Source organism: Giraffa tippelskirchi, chromosome 5 (genome assembly GCF_054371585.1).
Source record: "Giraffa tippelskirchi isolate mGirTip1 chromosome 5, T2T-mGirTip1v1.2.pri, whole genome shotgun sequence".
Lineage (NCBI taxonomy): Eukaryota > Metazoa > Chordata > Mammalia > Artiodactyla > Giraffidae > Giraffa > Giraffa tippelskirchi.
The window spans coordinates 122,505,932-122,528,257 of record NC_137279.1 but is presented as its reverse complement, the minus strand read 5'-3'; the positions used below and the strand labels follow the sequence as shown (position 1 = coordinate 122,528,257).

Sequence of the window (22,326 nt, the reverse complement as noted above, 5' to 3'; positions counted from 1 at the left end):
TAGTTTATAAGGTGAGGAAGTATCAATTAGTCTTTCTAGATGCAGTCTTCCAGAAATGAGAAGTTAGTTCAAATTTATGGATGGTGATGTAGGGTTGTTGGTTTTATTTTTTGATGGTGGAGATTTTACCATGTCTCAGGAAATCACATTTTCCTACATTGCACATAAGCTAAAAGCACACATTCCTATATACAAAAAGATGCCTCATTAATATGTTTGACAAAGGAAAGAAAGCAGTAAATATACTATCTGTAAAACATTTAGCCCAGTAACATGCCATAATAATAGTTATTATTTTTATACTCTAAATTTCTACACTATTATAGAAGAATTTCTATTTGTTATTTGAAGTCCTTTGTTCTCCTTTCAAAATTTTCTTTACATGGCATAAACAAACAAAAGGTTCAAAGCAGACTATGTTCACAGGAGAAGGTAATGTCTTTTGTAATACAGTGAAAGATGTGCCAAGAATCTCCTTGATTTGAACTATCAGTTCAGTTTAGTTGCTCAGTCGTGTCCGACTCTTTGTGACCCCACGGACTGCAGCACACCAGGCCTCCCTGTCCATCACCTACTCCCGGAGTTTACTCAAACTCATGTCCATTGAGTTGGTGATGCCATCCAACCATCTCATCCTCTGTCATCCCCTTCTCCTCCCGCCTTCAATTTTTCCTAGCATCAGGGTCTTTTCAAATGAGTCAGCTCTTCATATCAAGTGGCCAAAGTATTGGAGTTTCAGCTTCAACATCAGTCCTTCCAATGAATATTCAGGACTGATTTCCTTTAGGATTTGAACTATAGCATCCATCAATTTAGGAGAAGTTGGATGACTGAAATTACAGAATTATAATTTTTCCTATACATTATGGAACTTCAAATGCAAATACATTTGGCACAGAGAGGACCACAGAAGACAATACAGCACACTCTTAACCCCTTGCTGTGCATTCTTTTATGAGAACCTCTGTAAGTTAGCACTAGATGAAAGCCGTGTGGCAGCCAGAGAGGTAAGTTCCTCTGATCTCATCTCAGCAAAGATCAAGCTATTGTGCTGTTAGGAGAGCAGTGAGCTGAGAGGCTCTGCCTTTAAAGCAGTTTGATTCACCATAGTGTTTGAACAGAGGCCACAGTCTTCCTGGCCAGCCCCCGGTCAATGACTAAACATAGCATGGGTTCTAAGGCCTGCCCATTTATGCCCAATGTGGACTCTTTTAATGGACAACCTCTGCTCAGAACTGGCTAAGACTCTCCCTATCCAATCTTGCATCTTTCCTCTAACTTTTGCAAATATTGCCCCTCTCCAACCCTCCAATAAATCTCTTTCACTTCTTGGAGAATCCTAACTAATGGAGTCAGTACCAGGGCTGGTCTAAGAGAGCAGGAGGGGAGATGCGTTTTGGAACATATCCTGGCTGGAAACAAGGGCCCCAGCCTACATGGTGTGTGAGGCACAGACAGTCCACCAGGTAGCTATGCAATTGCTAAAAGTTATCAGTAGTGGCTTGGAAGAATGCTCTGGTAGGAACAGGCTAACTTATCAGTCCCCAACCGTTTTGGCACCTGGGACTGGCTTCACAGAAGTCAATTTTTCCATGGACCAGGAGGAGGGGGAATGGTTTCAAGATGATTCAAGTGCATTACATTTATTGTGTACTTTATTTCTATTATTATTACATTAGCTTCAGCTTGGATCATCAGGCATTAGATTCTGGAGGTTGGGGGCCCCTGGGCTAAGCAACTCATTCTGGTTTACACAAACATCCCTGATTTAAGCACTGAAAGTCTGAAGCCTGGTGGTTGGTCCCTCTAGGTGGGAGGAAGGTGTTGGCCAGGTCAATGATTCAAGCAATTGAGGAATCAAGGAAACAATGCCTTCAGGGATAATAAAATTGGCTGATTGTTATTAAGTCTTGCTGGTACCCTACAGAGAGAAAATGAAAAGCTGAGGGGAGTTAACAAACAAATGAAAATTGAGTGTGGAGGCCAGAGAGCCTCTTTGGTAACCTAGAAAGAGGTTGTTTATTCTGTAATGTGAGAGTAGAAAAAGCTGAAGACCAACTTATGACTTACTAACTAAGAGTCAGGGGACCTTCAAAGATGACTGAGTGCTCAGCTAAGACAGGTCTATTATGCACACAAGGTCAGGACCCTGGTGTGGAAAATCTGAGACCTTAACACAAAGGACAGGGACATCTGGGTGGATATGACTGAAGATTTTGATTAACGAGACTGCTGTAAACCCTTAGAGCCTTCAGATGTGGCCCACCTCTACCTACAAAATGCTAGTACGCCCTCAGCCTACCCATGCCAAGATGCATGACTGGGGAAATAAGAAGTCACTCTCCCCCAATGCACTGGGGGCTCCCTCATGATCTGCCCCCACTGCTCCTCCTGACTGCCAGGCCAATGACTAGGACTAAGTTGCCCAGGATGTGAGGAACCTGATGAGAAGCAGATAGACTCTGCCCTTAAGAAGCTGCAGGAATCAGCCAGCACACACAAGCTGGAGGCAGGGCAGACCTAGAGGGCTAGATTTTGAGGGGACTTTATCAATAAGAATGAAACAGAAAAAGGATAAGCAAATGTTTGTTGACATAGGGATACTTTCCCTGAGCACTTAGGATTTAACACTCTTGCAAGGCTCCAGAGGACAGTAAAAACACCTTGCTGGGCTGGCTCCTAAAAGCCAGAAAATGACTGCTTTCTCTTAATAAAGCTGATATGCCTGAATTGCCTTGGCAGTTGGAGAAGGAAGGAATGAGAAGTCTCAAAGAAATGGACACTGCTGGAAGAAAATATGATATGATCACAAAGGCCTGCTAGAGGGTTCTGCACCATGGGAGGACCTAGGTGATGAGCAATTCATTGAGGTGTCAGGAAAGTGTCAGCAAGAGGGCCACCAGCACGATGCAAAAGCCCAGCAGCACCCCTCCTGTGCAGCCAGGACTGATGGTAGAAGAGTCTATCACAGATCTGGGTTCCCCAATACCCATGTGGATGATGGGGAACCTGAAGAAACAGAAGCCAGTTATGGTGCTTAACCATCAGAAGCAGGGGTGGGGTGGGAGGGAGTGTCTCAGTTATTATAATAATGCAGAGGCCTGAGTGACAGTCAAGGGGATTTGACCAGCTGAAAGTTTTAGAGATGACTTACAGATCATAGCCTTCCCTCAGAGCAAAACAGATGGAGAGCCAATGTATAGTCCATGGGGTCGCAAAGAGTTGGACACAGCTGAGCAACTTTCACTTTCCTCTCTATTAGACCATTTTAAACTTCAGAAGGAGTTTACATCAGCATGTACAGGCTTGATGCATTCTAGGTATTCAATATATATTTACAGGAATTGCAGTAAATAGAATCATTCTAAAGAACTGCTTCTGTATGGCATTTATTTGCTTATTAACTCGAGCATGAAGTCTCAGGTTGGTTTACAAGGTCTTTCTGATTTATTTATCCTTGCTAATTCTTAAACCCCACAATCCCACCCCCACCATATACTCATTATGAGAGGTACCCTCCCTCAGTCCCTCCAAAGTGTATCTGCTGTTTTTGGCTCCTGGCCTTTGCTCTCCTTGTCCCCTTACCTGGAATGATTCTTCTTTACCTATTCAAATCATATTCACCTTCAAGACCCATCCCAAGTACCACTTACTTCTGAAGCACTCCCCACGGTGCTTGCCAATAGTGACCTCTTCCCTCTTGGACTCTAAGAGAAAGTGCTGAAGGACCCCCAGCTGCTCCAATCTATACATTTCATATCATCTGACTCAGAGGCTCCCACTGTCATTACCAAGTAAACAATCACATTTCAATCAGAACTTTATTATGTGTGTACCATCCACAGGAAAAATGTATCCAGTAGGCACAGTGATACTTGTAGGGACCTATGAAATTGTCTTAATATTAAAACCAGAAGGAAAATTGAACAATAAATAAAATATTCAACATATATTATTTGTAAATTTGTTTTTATAGCAATGAAGTCAACACATGCTGTTGTTGCTGTTCAGTTGCTAGTTATGTCTGAGTCTTTTGTAACCCCAAGGACTGTAGCCCATTAGGCTCCTCTGTCCATGGAATTTTCCAGGCAAGAATACTGGAGTGCGTTGCCGATTCCTTCTCCAGGGGATCTTCTTGACCCAGGGATCGAACCCATGTCTTCTGTCTGCATTGGCAGGCTGATTCTTTATGGCTGATCCACCAGGGAAGCCCACATATATATATTTTTAGGGGGTTCTCAGGTGGTGCTAGTGGTAAAGAACCTACCTGCCAATGCAGGAAACATAATAGATGCCAGTTCGATCCCTGAGTCATGAAGATACCCTCGAGGAGGAAATGGCAACCCACTCCAGTATTCTTGCCTGGAAAACCCCATGGAAAGAGGAGCCTGGCAGGCTACAGTCCATAGGGTCACAAAGAGTGAGACATGACTGAAGCTACTTAGCATACATGAACATACTTTTTAATGGCAGAAGTGGCCCATGAAGGCACACATCCAAGTGCTAGGGACTACAGAAGTCATAATGGAGCCCTGGCTATCTTATATTGTCCAATGATAGTAAGTCCTATTTTCCTAATTAGAATATCCAAAGGCTGCCAGCAATCCCCAAACTGGAGTTTGGTCACACCTAAGAAACCCCAGACATATTAATGAAATTCTATGACGTATTTTTCAATATTTCAAAGAGCTTAATAGAATAGTATATTTACCCATAATAAGCCAACATGCACTAACTGAAATGTCAGTACTGTTTGCTTTTGGCTGGAACTATCCTAAGTCAGTTGGCAGCATTGGTGATCTCATGCTGCTGAGTGGTTCTGATACGTGGAATACACAGGAATTTTTGAGATGTAACCAGAGAACCAGATGCCACTACAAATCTATGGATTGACCTATGGGTCAATCACAGAATACCCAGATAAAAGTATCACTTACAGAAGCCAGGTAAAATTATGGAGAAGGAGCAGAGTATCCATGTGTCTTCAATTATTTACTGCTTGTTATTTAATAATTGTATGTATGCAGTTTTAACAACTGCATTGTGCAGTTTCAAGCCTCATATTACATTTTTATTATTATGGACCATTGTTTAATATCTGGGCTTAAGTTGGGATGGGAAAGTGTTACTATGTTAAACAGAACATTTAAAAACATGGAGTTCATGGAGGAGTGGTAGGTGGGAGGGAAAAGGTAAACTATAAAAGGGGTCTATGGTGGTGAAAATGGTGGAACCCAATGGGTACTTGGAAGATATCTTTAGTTCCTTCCCCCACCCAATACCAATTAACACATAGTTGAAGGCTCACAACAGAAATGTCAATCGACTAATAACAGTGTGGCACCAGTGGTCGTGACAGCATAGAAGCCATGTTATGAGTGGATGCTCATTAAATACTGTTTGATGTATTGTCTAACAGACACAATTTTGCTCATTTGAGATCTGGAGCTCAGGGACCTTATACATTTCAGTGTTAAATTACTCCTGATGGGGATGATTTACAGGAATGGCTTTCTGACGTCAACCAGGTGTCACCAGCCGGTGAAGACAAATTTGTGAAGACAGTTCAGAGATTTTCTTTTTACCTTCCCCAATCTTTTCTCCAAACACTGTCCCCAACTAGACAGTCTCATGGAGTCAACTGCTTCAAAAACGGGCATGCTTCCCCAAATTCTGGACGAGGTTTAGGGTGGTTTGTTAAGCAGCAAAAGATAATGCAAAAAGACTAATAAATAAAGTTGACCCTTCCCTTTTTTAAAAAAAATATTTTCAGAAAACCTGAGGTCAGAATTGGAAGTGATCTAGAGAGACCATTCGATGACTTTTTGTTTCAATGGTTTATGAGGTTAACTGGAAAGTCATCAAACATTATGTCTCATTCCAATTCTGGAGTTTATTTGATTTTGACTGAAAAAAGTTTTATCCATTTTATATGAAAAGAAATGTCACAAAGCTTAATTTAAATATTATTTTAATGCAACTCAACACTGAATTATAAATTTAATTGTTGAAGGTTAAATAACCTCCAGAATTTTTTCCTGGGAAACCGACAGCATTTGCAAAAATAGGCATAGGATTTTCTTCCCTGAAAGTTCTCAGAAAAGCAAAAGATAACAACTCTGTGATCAAATTATCCCCACAGCCTTAATTAAAGTCAGATGCTAAGGGAGAGTTCAAGTTCCTTCATTTTATTTATTAATCCACAAAGAGAAGCATCAGGAAAATGTTCTTCAATTCTTATTTGCATACTTCCTAATAGGGCCCATTTATTTTTATTTATGTGTTTACATATGTTTATAACACCTTCACCACAATAAACAAATATATCTCTGCCTAAATATAGCAATAAGCCTGTTTCCATAGAGAATACTGAAAATATGGCTGTTTTGCACTATTCATCTACGTGTAAAAATTCTGGCAAGCATTTCCTGTTGAAACACCTCAACATTTTTATTATAAAGTTTTCCCAAGGTGTCTCCAGTGAAGCTGGAGAAAATATATGCATGTGTATAGGTTCAAATATAACAGCAAATCCTGACTGTACTGCCTCCATTTGCAGTAGGAGTTATATTCAGGGTTGCCATAGCAGCCACCCACGCTCACACACACACAAAGGGGTGGTGGAAAAGAGAGAAAAGCAGTTAGCAGAGAACAGAATCTATTGTTAAAAAGACAGCAGTACCTTTCAATGTAATTACAAGCAGGAATCCTGATTTTTAGTCTGAACCACTGTTTAATGATAGAAGATTTCTGAGTGCTAGATTGTTATTACATTTTTTTTTTCCTCTGAACATATCTACTGCCTGAACCTTTGGTTTTAACTTTTATGGATGCAGAGGTTAGTTATGTAGGACCAGGAGAGAATTCAGCTAACCACACACACATTAGGGCTGTTGCTGCTGCTTAGTTGCTTCAGTCGTGTCCAACTCTGTGTGACCCCATGGACTGTAGCCCGCCAGGCTCCTCTGTCCATGGGATTCTCCAGGCAAGAATACTGGAGTGGGTCGCCATTCTCTTCTCCAGTGATAAATAATCAACTATTACACAAATAGTAAAAATAATAAAGAAATTTTAAAATAAATAAGAACTAGTCAAGTATTAAATAAATAAAAGTCAAGTACTAGTGCCTGGTATATACTAAATGCTCAATAAATGTTTGCTAATAATAATTATTATTACTGTTGTTAAAACATCTCCGAGTGTTCGTTACAGACTAGAGCAGTGCGTGCGTGTGTGCTCAGTCACTTAGTGTGCCCGACTCTTTGAGACCCCATGGACTGTAGCCTGCAAGGGTCCTCTGTCCACAGGATTTTCAGGCAGGAATACTGGTGTGGGTTGCCATTACTCCTCCATGGGATCTTCCCAACCCAGGGATTGAACCTGCATCTCCGGTGTCTCCTGTATTGACAGGTGGATTCTTGACCACTGTGTCAACCTGGGAAGCCCCAAGTCTAGACTAGAAAAGTGTGACTTATAATTCAGACGTAGATTAAATAAATGCCTTTAAGTAAGTTGGTAAAACAAACAAAAAACAGATAAGAAGTTGCTAAACAAATGCCAGCAGACACACTATTTTGGCATTTTGGCAGAATAAAAACACCAAGTGTTTCACTACACTAACACATGCACTACCATTGGCATACCCTGATCACGCAACAAAATCTATATTAGTGCTAAGATAATCGTGTAACAGTATTTGGGGTCTGAGAGTATTCTGGAATTTGTCTCAAGTCACTGGCTTGGTCACATGTCTATACGCAAGATGTGTTTACAATTAATATGTGTTAGTTGCTTAGTCGTGTCCGACTCTTTGCAACCCCATGAACTGTATAACCTGCCAGGTTCATCTGTCCATGGGATTCCCCAGGCAAGAATACTGGAGTGTGTTACCATTTCCTTCTCCAGGGGATCTTCCCAACCCAAGGATCGAACCCAGGTCTCTTGTATTGCAGGCAGATTCTTTACCATCTGAACCACTAGGGAAGACCTTTACAATTAATACCCAGATACAAATACAAACATAAGATTTAGATGTGATGACAATGAATGAAAAATATTTTACTGTTCCTGATTCACACAAGTTTTAAATCTTCATATTAAGGCTAACTGCTCCACCTTCTAGGGGAGGTGGAACAAACAGCCAAGCAATTTAGTGACTAAGAAAGAACACACATGGATTAGAAGATTTTATATCAAGTCTAGAAGTACCTTAAAATGTGTAGCAGAAAGCAAAAGTAATGGGCTAAAGAAATCAGGGGCAATTAGAGGAACCGTGTTGGGAGCAGTATGAGGGTAAGAAGAGAGTTGTAACTGGAAAATTGTACAGAAGAGAAAATGGATAGAATGCGATTTGGTCCTTAATGCTATAAAAATTTTCCTGATGGGATTTCTTTTAAAGTCCAAGAAGTGAATGGTAGAATTAGCTTGACTAAAACACTTTAAAAATGTTAAAACGCACACCCTTATGACCTCCAAAATGACTCTGCCATTGTGAGTGTTATATACGATGCTATAGTTCTACTCTTAAATTGTCTTTTATCTGGAAATCTTCATTTCCAATATCAAGCAGAGGTGTCACAGGAAATAGTCTTTCTTTTAGAGATAAACTGACAAGCTTACATTAGGAACATTAGAAACATTTCCATAATTGAATAGTTCTTTGAGGGGAAAAATAATTCTGAGTTTTTTCAAGCAATTAGAAATTAGTCAAATTTGGCTTGACATTGGCCCTGAGATCTCTTGTCAATGAGCTGAAATCAGAAGTAGTTACTGGCACCATTGACTAGGAGAACTCCTAAAGGAAAAATGTTCTGCACTTCTTACTGGAGCTAAGAAAAAGTCTTCAAAGAACACTTTCGGAGTGCAACTTTATAGCTTCAAGGCAGCCTCTGGTGATAGATAGAGGGTAAGAATGATGGATACAAACGCTGGAGACAAGAACTGCCTGCCAAGGCTGCTCTTCTTCCTACTCCTGCCCATCATCAATGCACTCAGTGGTGACCACTTCCTTCCACCTAAACGTCCTAAGACAGCTGCACTTACGGTCTGGCTCTTACCACTAGAATGACGGCAAATACTCAAGAATAAATAAAACGTGTATAATTTGTAAGGGCATTTTGGTTAGTTCTACAACAAAATACTAAAACAGTGGTTGAGGTACTAAGATGATAGAGTTACCAATAAAGAAGAACTTTCTAGAAAAAGAGTGCCTCTTTCCCTACCTTCACCAGAGAACACTGGAAGTTGAGTAGGCAGCAAAGAGGCCTTGGTAGTTCTCTTAATAGCACTTTAATAAGTTTATAAGGACTGCATAGGACAAATTTGTCTCCATTAAGCCCTATTTAATATAAAGACAAACATATTCTCAAATGGAAATGCTAATGGCTATATTTTTTAATACAATCAACTACCCACACATAATCTCATGAGAGTCAACTGACTTAATTTTAGTCACAGTACCAACAGCTATTATTAAAGATAAATTAAATAGCCTGCAGAAAACTGTTAATGTGACTTCCATTATGGCAGGGAGAAATAATTTCTACTTTGGGAGAGCTACCAGAAAGACAAATTAAGAATGGCTTCTAATCCTTACTTACTGTCAGATACATAGCTGCATAGACGCTGAGAGCCGCTTCTTTGGATGGAAATGTCTTCCTTGCTCTCATGATGAGATCTGGGTTGCCCGTGCAGGCTTCTTCCCCACTGATGAACTGCGTATATTGCTGACACCCAAGTGCCGTGTAGTTGGGTTTACACAGGGCAAGAAAATGGGGAGCCAGGTTTCCTGTGACAACTTGCCCAGCGTTTACAAAGATATCTGTTGCAAACAGTCCAAATGTATAAATTCCTGAGGAAGAAAAACACACCATTTTAAACCCTTTGGTTTGTTGTGGTTCAGTTTACAATAAACCAACATGGAAACATTTTAGAAACTATAGAATAGTTCATACAATCCATATATATGGTTCCTTCCATTTCACTCCCTCCAGCTTCCCCCTTTGCTTTCTGAAGTAGTGGGAGTGTTAAATTATTTCACATATTGAGTTGTCTGCCACTGGCTACATTTTTATGCATGGCAGGTTTATAAGATCTAAGATAAAAGAAGAAAATATATTCTAAGACTGTGTTTGGGTAATGTGATTTTTTAAATGGAGACGTGTTTCCCTTGAGAGGGTTCAGTCTATCACCTTCTACTAATGTTAGCAATTTTTCTTTTTTCTCTATTTTTGAATATCTTACTAACATAACACAGAGCAGTCATCTCCCTTTAATTATACCTCTTAAGCCCATTCTAACTAATATTAACTCAGCTGGAAGTGCCAATTAGCAAAATCCTAGGCCATCAGTTTTAAAAAATCATGTAACAGCTAAGTCTCAGCTTATCTTTCATGTATTGAGTTTCAGTTTCTCAAGTTTGGGACAATTTAGTAAATAATAAAGCAGTTAGATTATAATTTTTAAATTATCTTCACAATATTAAAATTGACTTGCTTTGTTTACCTAAACATAAAAAATTAAGTACATAAATTTCCCCTTTTTTGTAAGGAATATGTCAATTTACTCAAAAACCAAAACTATTTTCTAAATTCAATACAATTGGCCACTAATGCCAAAACTTATCTCTCCATTTAGGTAAGAAAGGCAAAACAGATTGTTTGGCATCATTGTCAAACTTACAGCTACAATCTACAAGGATGTGGTATCAATGTAAAGAAATCCATTCTTTTATGATTTTTTATAATAAAATCCATCAAGGACATTTTAAAACTATACCAAAATACTACTTCCCAAACAGCTGGTTCATTAAAAAGGCATATAATTCTATTATGATAATTAGATGCTTTTTTTCTTTGTCATGTATTTCTAGTTTGTTTCCTAAGGCTTTACATAATTATTGACTGTTGTATTGCAAATCAGCAGGAAAAAAATATTTTTCCAGGATTAGATACATGACTATCCTTTTCATTTTCAAAGCATTATATAAGATTATAAAAGGTTCTAACACCCAAACCCACACACAGCAAAACTCCATGTGTATATAACCCACAATGAAACAAAGACCTTAGTTCTTTATTGAAAACATTTATAAGGGAGAGCTTTCTTTTCATCTTACCAGCATTCCATGAGTCATACAAGTAAATGTTATTAAAATCAGAAATTTGGCAGAGGCAGAGAAATAGAAGAGAATGAAGCTCAATAAAATGTTATTGTATATACCCTCACCTTTCAAATCTCATGGTCTAGCATGGGAACCTAAATGGCAAATGTTCATCTCTCTTCTCTTGAAATCCAGGCTAAGATGTACTCATTTTATTTAACCAAACCATTCTTTTTATCTGGTATAATAAGTTTTCCTGTCTAGAGAGGAATATTTGATAAGGATATGGAAATGTCTCTTGATACTTATAAAGCTCCCAAATGTGCTTCAGAATTAAAATAGTGCATCAGGCCCAAGTCCAACATTGAAGTTGACTACAAAGATACTTATTAAAGTGAGATCCCAAGAGTGTATCCTCCAGATACACTGGAGTGTGACCTCCAGAATAAAGTCACTAAAAAAGAGTGATGTTCTATTCTATAGTAATGCTTTTCTTACAAGCTTCCCTTTTATTATAGTAAAGTAGAAACATCCAAATCATGATAAACAAGGAAACAAGAAACAAATCAAGTACTTCTAAATATCTCATAAATCACGTAAGTAAGAAACATGCACAGGCTTAAACGCACACTTTATGCCATTCAGGCAGAGCTTGTTTTATTGAGCTTCACTTTATTGGACTTCATGGATAGTACTTTTTCGGTTTTTTTACAAATGGGAGGTTTGTGGCAACCCAGTGTTGAGCAAGTCTACCGGCACTATTTTTCCAATAACATTTGCTCACTCTGCGTGTCTCTGTCACATTTTAGCAATTCTCCCAATATTTCAAAGTTTTTCATTATGATTTATTTTGTTATTGGTGATCTATGATCAATGATCTTTAATGTTACTATGGTAGTTCTTTGGGTGCAAGACATACTGTACCCATGTAAGGCAGTGAACTTGATAAATGTGTGTGTTCTGACTGCTTTACCAACTGCTCATTCCCCTATATTTCTCTCCCTCTCCTCCAGCCTCCCCACTCTCTAAGACACAACATTATTGAGGTTATGCCAATTAAAAATCCTACAATAGCCTCTAAATATTCAAGTGAAAGGAAGAGTCACACATCTCAGTTCAGTTCAGTCGCTCAGTCGTGTCCGACTCTTTGCGACCCCATGAATTGCAGCACGCCAGGCCTCTCTGTCCATCACCAACTCCTGGAGTCTACCCAAACCCATGTCCATCGGGTCGGTGATGCCATCCAACCATCTCATCCTCTGTTGTCCCCCTTCTCCTCCCACCCCCAATCCTACCCAGCATTAGGGTCTTTTCCAATGAGTCAACTCTTCGCATGAGGTGGCCAAAGTATTGGAGCTTCAGCTTCAACATCAGACCTTCCAATGAACACCCAGGATTGATCTCTTTTAGGATGGATTGATTGGATCTCCTTGCAGTTCAAGGGACTTTCAAGAGTCTTCTCCAACACCACAGTTCAAAAGCATCAATTCTGCGGCACTCAGCTTTCTTCACCGTCCAACTCTCACATCCATACATGACCACTGGAAAAACCATAGCCTTGACTAGACGGACTTTTGTTGGCAAAGTAATGTCTCTGCTTTTAAATATGGTATCTAGGTTGGCCATAACCTTCCTTCCAAGGAGTAAGCATCTTTTAATTTCATGGCTGCAATCACCATCAGCAGTGATTTTGGAGCCCAAAAAAATAAAGCCTGACACTGTTTCCACTGTTTCCCCATCTATTTCCCATGAAGTGATGGGACCAGATGCCATGATCTTAGTTTTCTGAACGTTGAGCTTTAAGCCAACTTTTTCACTCTCCTCTTTCACTTTCATCAAGAGGCTCTTTAGTTCTTCTTCACATTTCACCCTTAATCAAAAGCTAGAAAGGATAAAGCTCCATGAGAAAGGCATGTCGAAAGCTGAGATAGGCTTAAAGCTAGGTCTCTTGTGCCATTTAGCCAAATCATGAATGCAAAGAAAAAGGTCTGTAAGGAAATTAGAAGTGCTACACCAGTGAACACAGAAATGGTAAGAAAGTGGAACAGCCTTATTGCCGACTTGAAGCAAGTTGTAGTGGTCTGGACAAATCCAATCAAACTCAGTACTCCCTTAAGACAAAGCCTAATCCACAGCAAGGTCCTAACTCTCTGCAATTCTACAGAAGCTGAAAGAGGTGAGTAAGTTGCAGAAGAAAAGTTTGAATTGAGGCTAGCAGAGGATGATTCATGAGGTTTAAGGAAAGACGTCATCCCCATGGAAGGAAAGTACAAGGTGAAGCATCAAGTGCCGCAGCAGGTTATTCAGATGACCTAGCTAAGATCATTAATGAAGGTACCTACGTTAAAGACCAGATTTTCAATGTAGATAAAACAGCCTTCTATTGGAAGAAGATGCCACCAAGCACTTTCAGATCTAGGAAGAAGAAAATACCTGGCTTTAAAGCTTCAAAAGAAAGGCTAACTCTCTTCTTTGGGGCTAATGCAGCTGGTGAATTTAAAGTGAAACCAATGCTCACTTCCTATTCTGAAAAGTCTAGGGCCCTAAAGAGTTATGCTAAATATACTCTGCCTGTGCTCTATAAACGGAACCACAAAGTCTAGATAACAGAATATCTGTTTATAACATGGTTTACTAAATATTTTAAGCCCATTGTTAAAACCCACTGCTTAGAAAAAATATTCAAGTTTATTACTGCTCACTGACAATGCACCTGGCCACCCAAGAGCTCTGATGGAGATGTACAATGAGATTAATGTTGTTTTCATGCCTGCCAACACAACATTCATTCTGCAGGTCATGGATCAAGGAGGACTTTTGATTTTCAAGTCTTACTGTTACAGGGAAGAGCCAATTCTGATCCCATGGTGGATCTGTTTCTTTGATTTTAATCTTCACTTTTCATTGCTTTTTTCACTATATCACACATAATGGTCTGTCTCCAGGAGCCCTGTCCCTCTGCCTTTGTTAGAGACAGTCTGACCCAGCCCACCTGTGAATGGCTGCAGAGAAGAAAAAAATTAACATATACCCTATTTTGCAAGATAAATTACCTTTTTACTTTACTTCCTCACCTCCTTTCCCTCTCTGTCCTATAAAAAAAACTGGCACCCAGACTCCAATAAGATGGTCATTTTGAGACATTAGTCTGCCATCTTCTTAGTCAGTCAGCTTTCCAAATAAAGTCATATTCCTGCCTCAACACTTGGTTTCTTGCTTAACTGGCCTGTTGTACAGTGAGAAGAGTGAGCTTGGACTCAGTAACATTATTATTTAAGAAGCACATTTCATAAATTTGTAGCTGCCACAGATAGGGATTCCTCTGATGGTTCTGGACAAAGGGAATTTAAAATCTTCTGGAAAGGACACACTATTCTAGATACCATTAAGAACATTCATGATTCATAGGCAGAGGTTAAAATATTAACATTAACAGGAGTTTGAAAGAAATTGACTCCAATCCTCATGGATGATTTTGAGGGTTCAAGAACTAAGTAGAGGAAGTAACTGCAGATGTGATGGAAATAACAAAAGAATTAGAATTAGAAGTGGAGCCTGAAGATTTGACTGAATCACTGCAATCTCATGATAAAACTTGAATGGGTGAGGGTTTGCTTCTCACAGATGAGCCAAGAAAGCGGTTTCTTGAGATTGGAATCTACTCTTGGTGGAGATGCTGTGAAGATTGTTGAAATGACAACAAAGGATTTAAAATACTACATAAAGCAGCAGCAGGACTTGAGAGAACTGACTATAACTTCAAAAGAAGTTCTACCATGGGTAAAATGCTATCAAATAGCACTGCATGATACAAAGAAATCATGAGAGAAAGGAAGAGTCAATCACTATGGCTAACTTTGTTATCATCCTATTTTAAGAAATTGCCACAGCCACCCCAACCTTCAGATTCTACCAATATGATCAGTTGAGGCAAGACTCTCCACCAGCAAAAAGATTACAACTCATTAAAGGTTCCAATGATGATTAGCATTTTTTAGCCATTTTTATTTTTAGAAGTATTTTTAATTAAAGTACATATTTTTTCAGACATAATGTTATTGTATACTTAATAGACTAAAATATAGTATAAACATAACTTCTATATGCACTGGGAAACCAAAAAAGTCATGTGACTCACTTGATTGTGATATTCACTTTACTGTAGTGGCCTAGAACTGAGCTCAAATATCTTGGGAAGTATGCCTGCATATTCTTTAGAAATATGGGTGCAAACGAATAAAAAAATTTTACTTAAGTAGGCATAATATAATTTAACAGAATTTAGGAAGGTTCAGTTGCATCAAAAACACTTCAGTTCTGAGTATATTATTGCTTATTTTGTTATTAAATGAATCTCGGGCAAAGATTAAATGGGTCAAGAATACAGTATTGATGCATGTGAAAAATATAATTTTTAAAGTTTTATATAAAAGTTATCCCTTCAACAGTATAAATGAGAGCTATGGGGATATATAAGTGGATGGCAATAAAAAGAACACTCTTAGATATGAAGACCTTTCATCTTCAAAGAGCTTTAAAGTCATGATGACACCCGATTAGTCTTTAATGGGCTTATATATAGATTAGGTGATCTAAGCACAATATCTCCACAGTCTTCATTTTGATCCCATCAATATGAGAATAACGTTGAAAGGTTATAGTATCCTTAATCTTAATACTAAAAAGAATTTATCCTAAATGTTGTTTAGTATATACAGCTGTATTTTTTCTTATTTGATAAAGCAAGGAAATAATAATCTATATTAAGTTTAATTGTTTCAGTTAAAAAACTTGCCTTGGCCAAATGTCTATTGAATTGAGATGATTTCCAGTAATTCATCAATATTCATATGCATTAGTGCTAGTATCATTAAATCTTGTCCCTTAATAAAATCACCAATACAATTTTGCTGGTATTACAAAAAAACAAAAGCAACAATTGAGAAGCAGTTCATGGAGTGCTATTTAATTTTATAATTAACAAATTCAGCATTTCTTTTATTTGTCCAGCTATTTTTTTTGTCCTTTGTGATATTCAGTAATCAACCTAGATTATCATTTCTACCTAAGCATTGTTTCTGAAATTTAACAAACACAGTAAAATATTTCTTTTTGTTTACATAATTTTTAGTTTCTTTTAGAATATTAAGTATCCAAGTGTGGTAGGATTAGTTTTTCCTTAAGATAATGTGGAAGGGAGTTCCAGAAAAACATCTACTTCTGCTTTATTGATTATGCCAAAGCCTTTGACTGTGTGGATCACAATACACTGTGGAAAATTCTAAAAGAGATGGGAATACCAGGCCACCTGACCTGCCTCTTGAGAAACCTGTATGGAGGTCAGGAAGCAACAGCTACAACTGGACATGGAACAACAGACTGGTTCCAAATAGGAAAAGGAGTACGTCAAGGCTGTATATTGTCACCCTGCTTATTTATCTTATATGCAGAGTACATCACGAGAAACGCTGGGCTGGAAGGAAGCACAAGCTGGAATCAAGACTGCTGGGAGAAATATCAATAACCTCAGATATGCAGATGACACCACCCTTATGGCAGAAAGTGAAGAGGAACTAGAGAGCCTCTTGATGAAAGTGAAAGAGGAGAGTGAAAAGGTTGGCTTAAAGCTCAACATTCAGAAAACTAAGATCATGGCATCTGGTCCCATCACTTCATGGCAAATAGATGGGGAAACAGTGGCTGACTTTATTTTTTTGGACTCCAAAATCACTGCAGATGGTGACTGCAGCCATGAAATTAAAAGATGCTTACTCCTTGGAAGGAAAGTTATGACCAACCTAGACAGCATATTAAAAAGCAGAGACATTACTTTGTCAACAAAGGTCTGCCTAGTCAAGGCTATGGTTTTTCCAGTAGTCATGCACGGATGTGAGAGTTGGACTATAAAGAAAGCTGAGCACCGAAGAATTGATGCTTTTGAACTGTGGTGTTGGAGAAGATTCTTGAGAGTCCCTTGGATTGCAAGGAGATCAAACCAGGCAATCCTAAAGTAAATCAGTCCTGGGTGTTCATTGGAAGGACTGAGGTTGAAGCTGAAACTCCAATATTTTGGCCACCTCATGCGAAGAGCTGACTCATTTGAAAAGACCCTGATGTTGGGAAAGATTGAAGGCAGGAGGATAAGGGGATGACAGAGGATGAGATGGTTGGATGGCACCACTGACTCAACGGACATGGGTTTGGGTGGACTCCAGGAGTTGGTGATGGACAGGGAGATCTGGTGTGCTGCGGTTCTTGGATTCTCAAAGAGTCGGACATGACTGAGCGACTGAACTGAACTGAACTGACACCATGAAGTGGAGTTTTGCAGAACAGGAGAGAAAATAATATGAAGTGTTTATTTTAAAACCAAATTGACACATTTCAAAGAAAATATAACCTAATATCTGCAAACAGTTAAAATGCTGGTCATTTTAAAGGTTAGCTTATACCTAAACATTATTTCAGAAACAATAAAAACAATTCAATGAACACATACCAAGAAATCGTACAGTTCTCCTCACCAGTGGGTTTATATAGCAACAGTCTCCAGTTAAAATAGTTTTCTCCTGGTTTTCAAAATCCCTCGTGGCCAGTTGTAGGCAAAACACAGCAGTTTCTCCAACTATTATCTTGCAAGGAAAAAAAGATTAAAAATATTAGAATTTAACCAGTATAAATGCAGAATATTTCTACTTTTAAAAATTGAATAAAAAGGAGTTCTTTTGAGTGGTAATAATCTCAATATAAAGCTGAACCATATTTGGTTGTCCAAACTTTTTTATTATAACCTCCCCCCAATATATATAAAACCCATATTTCTCTCAATTCAAAAATGTATGAAATTAATATGGGATGGGATGGGAGGTGGGGTGGGATGGACGTCCAAAAGGGAGAGGATATATGTATACATATAACTGATTCACTTCATTGTATGACAGAAACTAACACAATATTATAAAGCAACTATACCCCAATTAAAAAACATCACCCAGCAAGGTACTAGAGCAAGTGACATGTGTCATAATAATATTGATAAGGAAATGAGAGCCTGAGGAGGTTAAACAATTTGCTCCCCATAAGGCCAATCACAAGCCAGACACAAATTTCTGACTCACTCCTCGATCTTTTGACTCTATTTAATACCACGAACAACCACACTAGAAATAAGATTATGAGCAAAGAAACCAGAGTCAGTAGGACGTCTCCTAATTTGTCATTGTTTAGGTTACTTTTTAGGTCATCTTATCAAGGTTAAATAAAAGACTATATAGGGACTCCCTGACACCCACTGGAGAAGTGATTTTGGGGTCTTTGTGAAAAGCAATATCTATGATTACAAGATATTCAAAATTCTAAGTGGGAGATAGACAAGGAGATCATAGGAGATCAAGTGTTTGACTTAATTTTATCCCAATATGCATCCCAATATCTGTATGCAATAGATATTGAAGTATCTCTGAATTTCTATCCTTCCTTCTGTCTCCTTTTCTTCTACTATATTTCTTCTTCCAAGTATGTGAGGGTTCAAGGTTTAACCAGAAGATGTTGAGCTGAATTAATTTAAAGGAATCTAGTCTTGTCTGTCTGGTGAGGCACAACTGAATTAGGAAAGGCTAGAGTCTAAAGCTTTCCAAATCCTCCTGAAGTTTTTAACTTTGGCAAAGTAGAGCAGATTTGTGATAAAACAGTTCATTCAGCCTAAACAGGCACAAGAAGTATTTTTTGCAGGTTCGTCAGCTGCCACCAGGGCCCTAGGAGACATTGACAAATAGACAAGCTGAGGGTCTGACACCTTCTTATCTCCTGTTCTGAATCACTCTTTCACGGCCTACCTTCCTCTCTGCTTCTCCTTGAAAGTTACTTTCTGAGTTTTCAGTTTCAACTTCTTCCAAGTCTGTTTTGTCCAGAATGTTTCACATTCTAACATTCTATCATCCACTCCGCATAATCAGCGGACTGGTGCCCTGATTCTGCCCTCTGAGCCTCCTCTTCTCCAGGGCAGGTATCATGGTGTGTCCACCGCCAGGTTGTCTCCATCCCACAGTACACTGAACCCCGAGCTCAGTCTGTTAATACACTACAGCCTCTAGATTGTTGCAGACACCCAAGAATTCTGAGTGTATGAATTAATTCATCCTCGATAGATCAGGTCTTCGTCTGCCTCTGACTTTTACTTGATTCCTAATAACCAACATCTTCTGCCTTGTTCCTGCAGTGAAGGCTCTACCCTGTCCCCTAGTTCCTGTGACCAGGTTCTCTGTGCTTAGTTTCTGACTGGCTTACCCATTTATAGTTTCCAGACTAAAAGCTGCCTTGTTCAAGCTACTCTTTTGAGTTTTCCTAATGATAACCTCTTGCTAGTCTGTATCTCTGCACATTGCCCTTTTCTGAGTTTTCTGTTTATGTCTTGAGCATACCTGACAAACACTGTCAGGGTCAATATTATTTGGCTACCACTAAAAGTGGGTGTGGGTTAGTTGTTCAGTAGTGTCTGATTCTTTGCGACTCTGTGAACTGTATATCCCACCAGGCTCCTTCGTCCGTGACATTTCCCAGGCAAGAATACTGGAATGGTTGCCATGCCCTTCTCCAGGGGATCTTCCTAAACCAGGGATTGCATTCAGGTCCCCTGCACTGCAGGCAGATTCTTTACCACCTGAACCACTAAAAGAATCCCACTCAAACTGGATTAAGAAGAATAGGGAATTTAATCTAAGGTTGGCGGGTTATCTCAGAACCTAGCGTTGTAAGGCACAGGATTAGGTCCAGGGTTGGAAATGTCTCAGGAGTCCAGGCAACCATTCTCTCAGTCTCATTCTTCTTTTCTGGAGTCACGCTCTCACCTCAATTCTCTGAATGTCTGACTCATTCTTGTCTTTCTGCAATCTGTGTCTCCTGCTTCTTAATGTACATGAATGCCCCAGCAGGCTTCAAGAACTCTGTGTTGAACATGTCAGCTCAGTTCAAGGAAAATTCAACTAATTAGATTTACTGAACCCAGAGTCAAAATTCCTGGAAGGTTCAGCTTGAAACAGGTGTCTCTTCTGGTCCAATTAATCAAGCTTAAGAAGTTGTGATATGGTGTGTGAAAACTGCCTTATGGGTAGAAAGGTTAGTTTTCAAAGAGTTGGAGTGATGTCTACTTCAAACTCCCGTCCATTACATCTTGCTGGACCTCCTCCCTGCTAGCTCTTGCCTAGATTAGCAATTTCCATCATATTCTCTGGATACTGTGTTTTGTTTGCATACTTGGACTTTACCTAACCAAATGCATGTGCCTAGGCCCTAGTGTCTGCTTTTCTTTAGTGGGTATGTCTACTTTCCATGCTCTAATTCTCCCTCCCTCACTGTGATATCTATGGGACTCCTTAACCAAATCATATTCTTAACTTCCCCCATCTCAACTTCCTAAGTCAAAACTCTCACTGCTACAACTCTCAGATAAATTCAAGTAATGAAAATAACACAATTCTTATTATGATGAGTACCTAGATGCCTCTGAGTTAAGGACACTACACTGATCTTTAAAGAAGGGTTTATAATCCAGTCGGGTAGACACAAAATGAAACTATGGTGGAAGGCTGTACATGCTGAGTTTTGACTGGTGTGGATAATAAGTGCCAGTAGAACATTTAGGAAGTGTCACTGAATCACTGAAGGCATTTATGGTGGCCATGAAATGCATGCCACTAGGATCTCTGCTCTGGGAGGTTTTTGGTCTGATGGTCCCAGTTGTCACTCCTTTGGATTAATTACTGAGTCACAGGCTTCCCAGATGGTTCAGTGGGTAAAGAATCAGCCTGCAATGCAGGAGACTTGCAGCAGATGCAGGTTTGATCCCTAGGTCGGAAAGATCCCTGAAAGAGGGCCCCTGCAGTATTGTTGTCTGGAGAACCTAATGGACAGAGGAGCCTGGCAGAGTACAGTCCACAGGGTTGCAAAGACTTGGACACAACCGAAGTGACTGAGCATGCATGTGACTGAGTCACTGCCTGTGGGCTCTCCTAGCAATGGCTAAGCACGGTGGGGGAATTCAGGTGAGTCTATTCCTCTGAGATGTGACATAAAGACTCCCCACAATTCTGGTCAAATTTTTCTTGGAACTATGCTGTACTCTGAGGTGTCTCCTACTCCATCCTTCTTCCTTCCCTCTCTCCTTCACATGAGTGAGGTCTTCATCATAATCTGAATGCTCTCCTTGCCTTCTCTGGCTTACCACCCTCCAACTTTTATCTTTTACAAATGTTTCCCTTGATAAATCTCTGATATATTTAGTCACATTTGGTACCTGCTTCTAGGAGAACCAGTGGCTCAGATGGTAAAGAATCTGCCTGCAATGCAGGAGACTTGGGTTTAGTCCCTGGGTCAAGAAGATCCCCTGGAGAAGGAAATAGCAACCCACTCCAGTATTTTTGCCTGGAGAATTCCACGGACAGAAAAGCCTGGTGGGCTATAGTTGATGGGGTCACAGAGACAGACACAAAGTTGGGGTCACAGAAACAACCGAGCAACTAACATTTTCACTTTTTCCCCTTAGGAGAACCTAAATTAACATGACCTAAAAGAAAGATAGCGGGTGATCCTTACTACAGTTCAAGGAAGAATAATTATTAGACAGATGGAGAGAATTTTGGTGCAAGCCCTACAGAGAAGGCAGTATTAGAACAGGAAAGGAGATAGCATTTCTCCCGGTAGCTCTCAACTTGACCTGAACATAGGCTAAGGTGCCCTGAGTTTGCCTTGGAGGTAGAGGCTCTGGTCAGTGAATTGCAGACCTAAATTCTATGTTCCTTGATTTTTATTTTGATTCTTTTTCTCTTAGCATGTCAGAAGCCCACTCTAGAGGACTTCATTTCTCCTAAGGCTTTACCAACTCCTGCTACTAAATATTTCTCTCTCCCTTGGGCTCCAGATGCAAATCTCCACTTATTACACAGCAAAACCACTTATTACATAGCAAAATCTCTTCATGCTCAGATTGGCATATTTAAGTGCTTCCAGCCTTCCCATCCAAAAGGAAATTTCTGTCTCCCACCCTAAACCTCCTGTCACCTTGGACATACAGGCTGAAATTCTCACCTTTACCCCAACACTAAAACCTTCATTTCCTTCTTTTGCTTCTATCAACTGTTAAATTCTATCAGCTTCCCTGGTGGCTCAGTCCAATAAAGAATCTACTTGCAATGGAGGAGACTGCCTGCAATGTAGGAGACCCGGGTTTG

The 22,326-nt window shown here is 39.5% G+C and overlaps 1 protein-coding gene across 1 annotated transcript in view; it reads right to left on the bottom strand.

Annotated features, from left to right (window-relative positions):
* The window catches only part of PLPPR5 (phospholipid phosphatase related 5), a 119,471-nt gene that overhangs the window by 52,836 nt on the left and 44,309 nt on the right, over window positions 1-22,326 (bottom strand). Inside the window, exons 2-3 of the mRNA XM_081486528.1 lie at window positions 17,601-17,733; window positions 9,600-9,850 (exon numbers count right to left, since the gene is read on the bottom strand). Of these exons, the coding sequence (XP_081342654.1) occupies window positions 9,600-9,850; window positions 17,601-17,733 (384 nt within the window). The remainder of the gene's footprint in view (window positions 1-9,599; window positions 9,851-17,600; window positions 17,734-22,326) is intronic.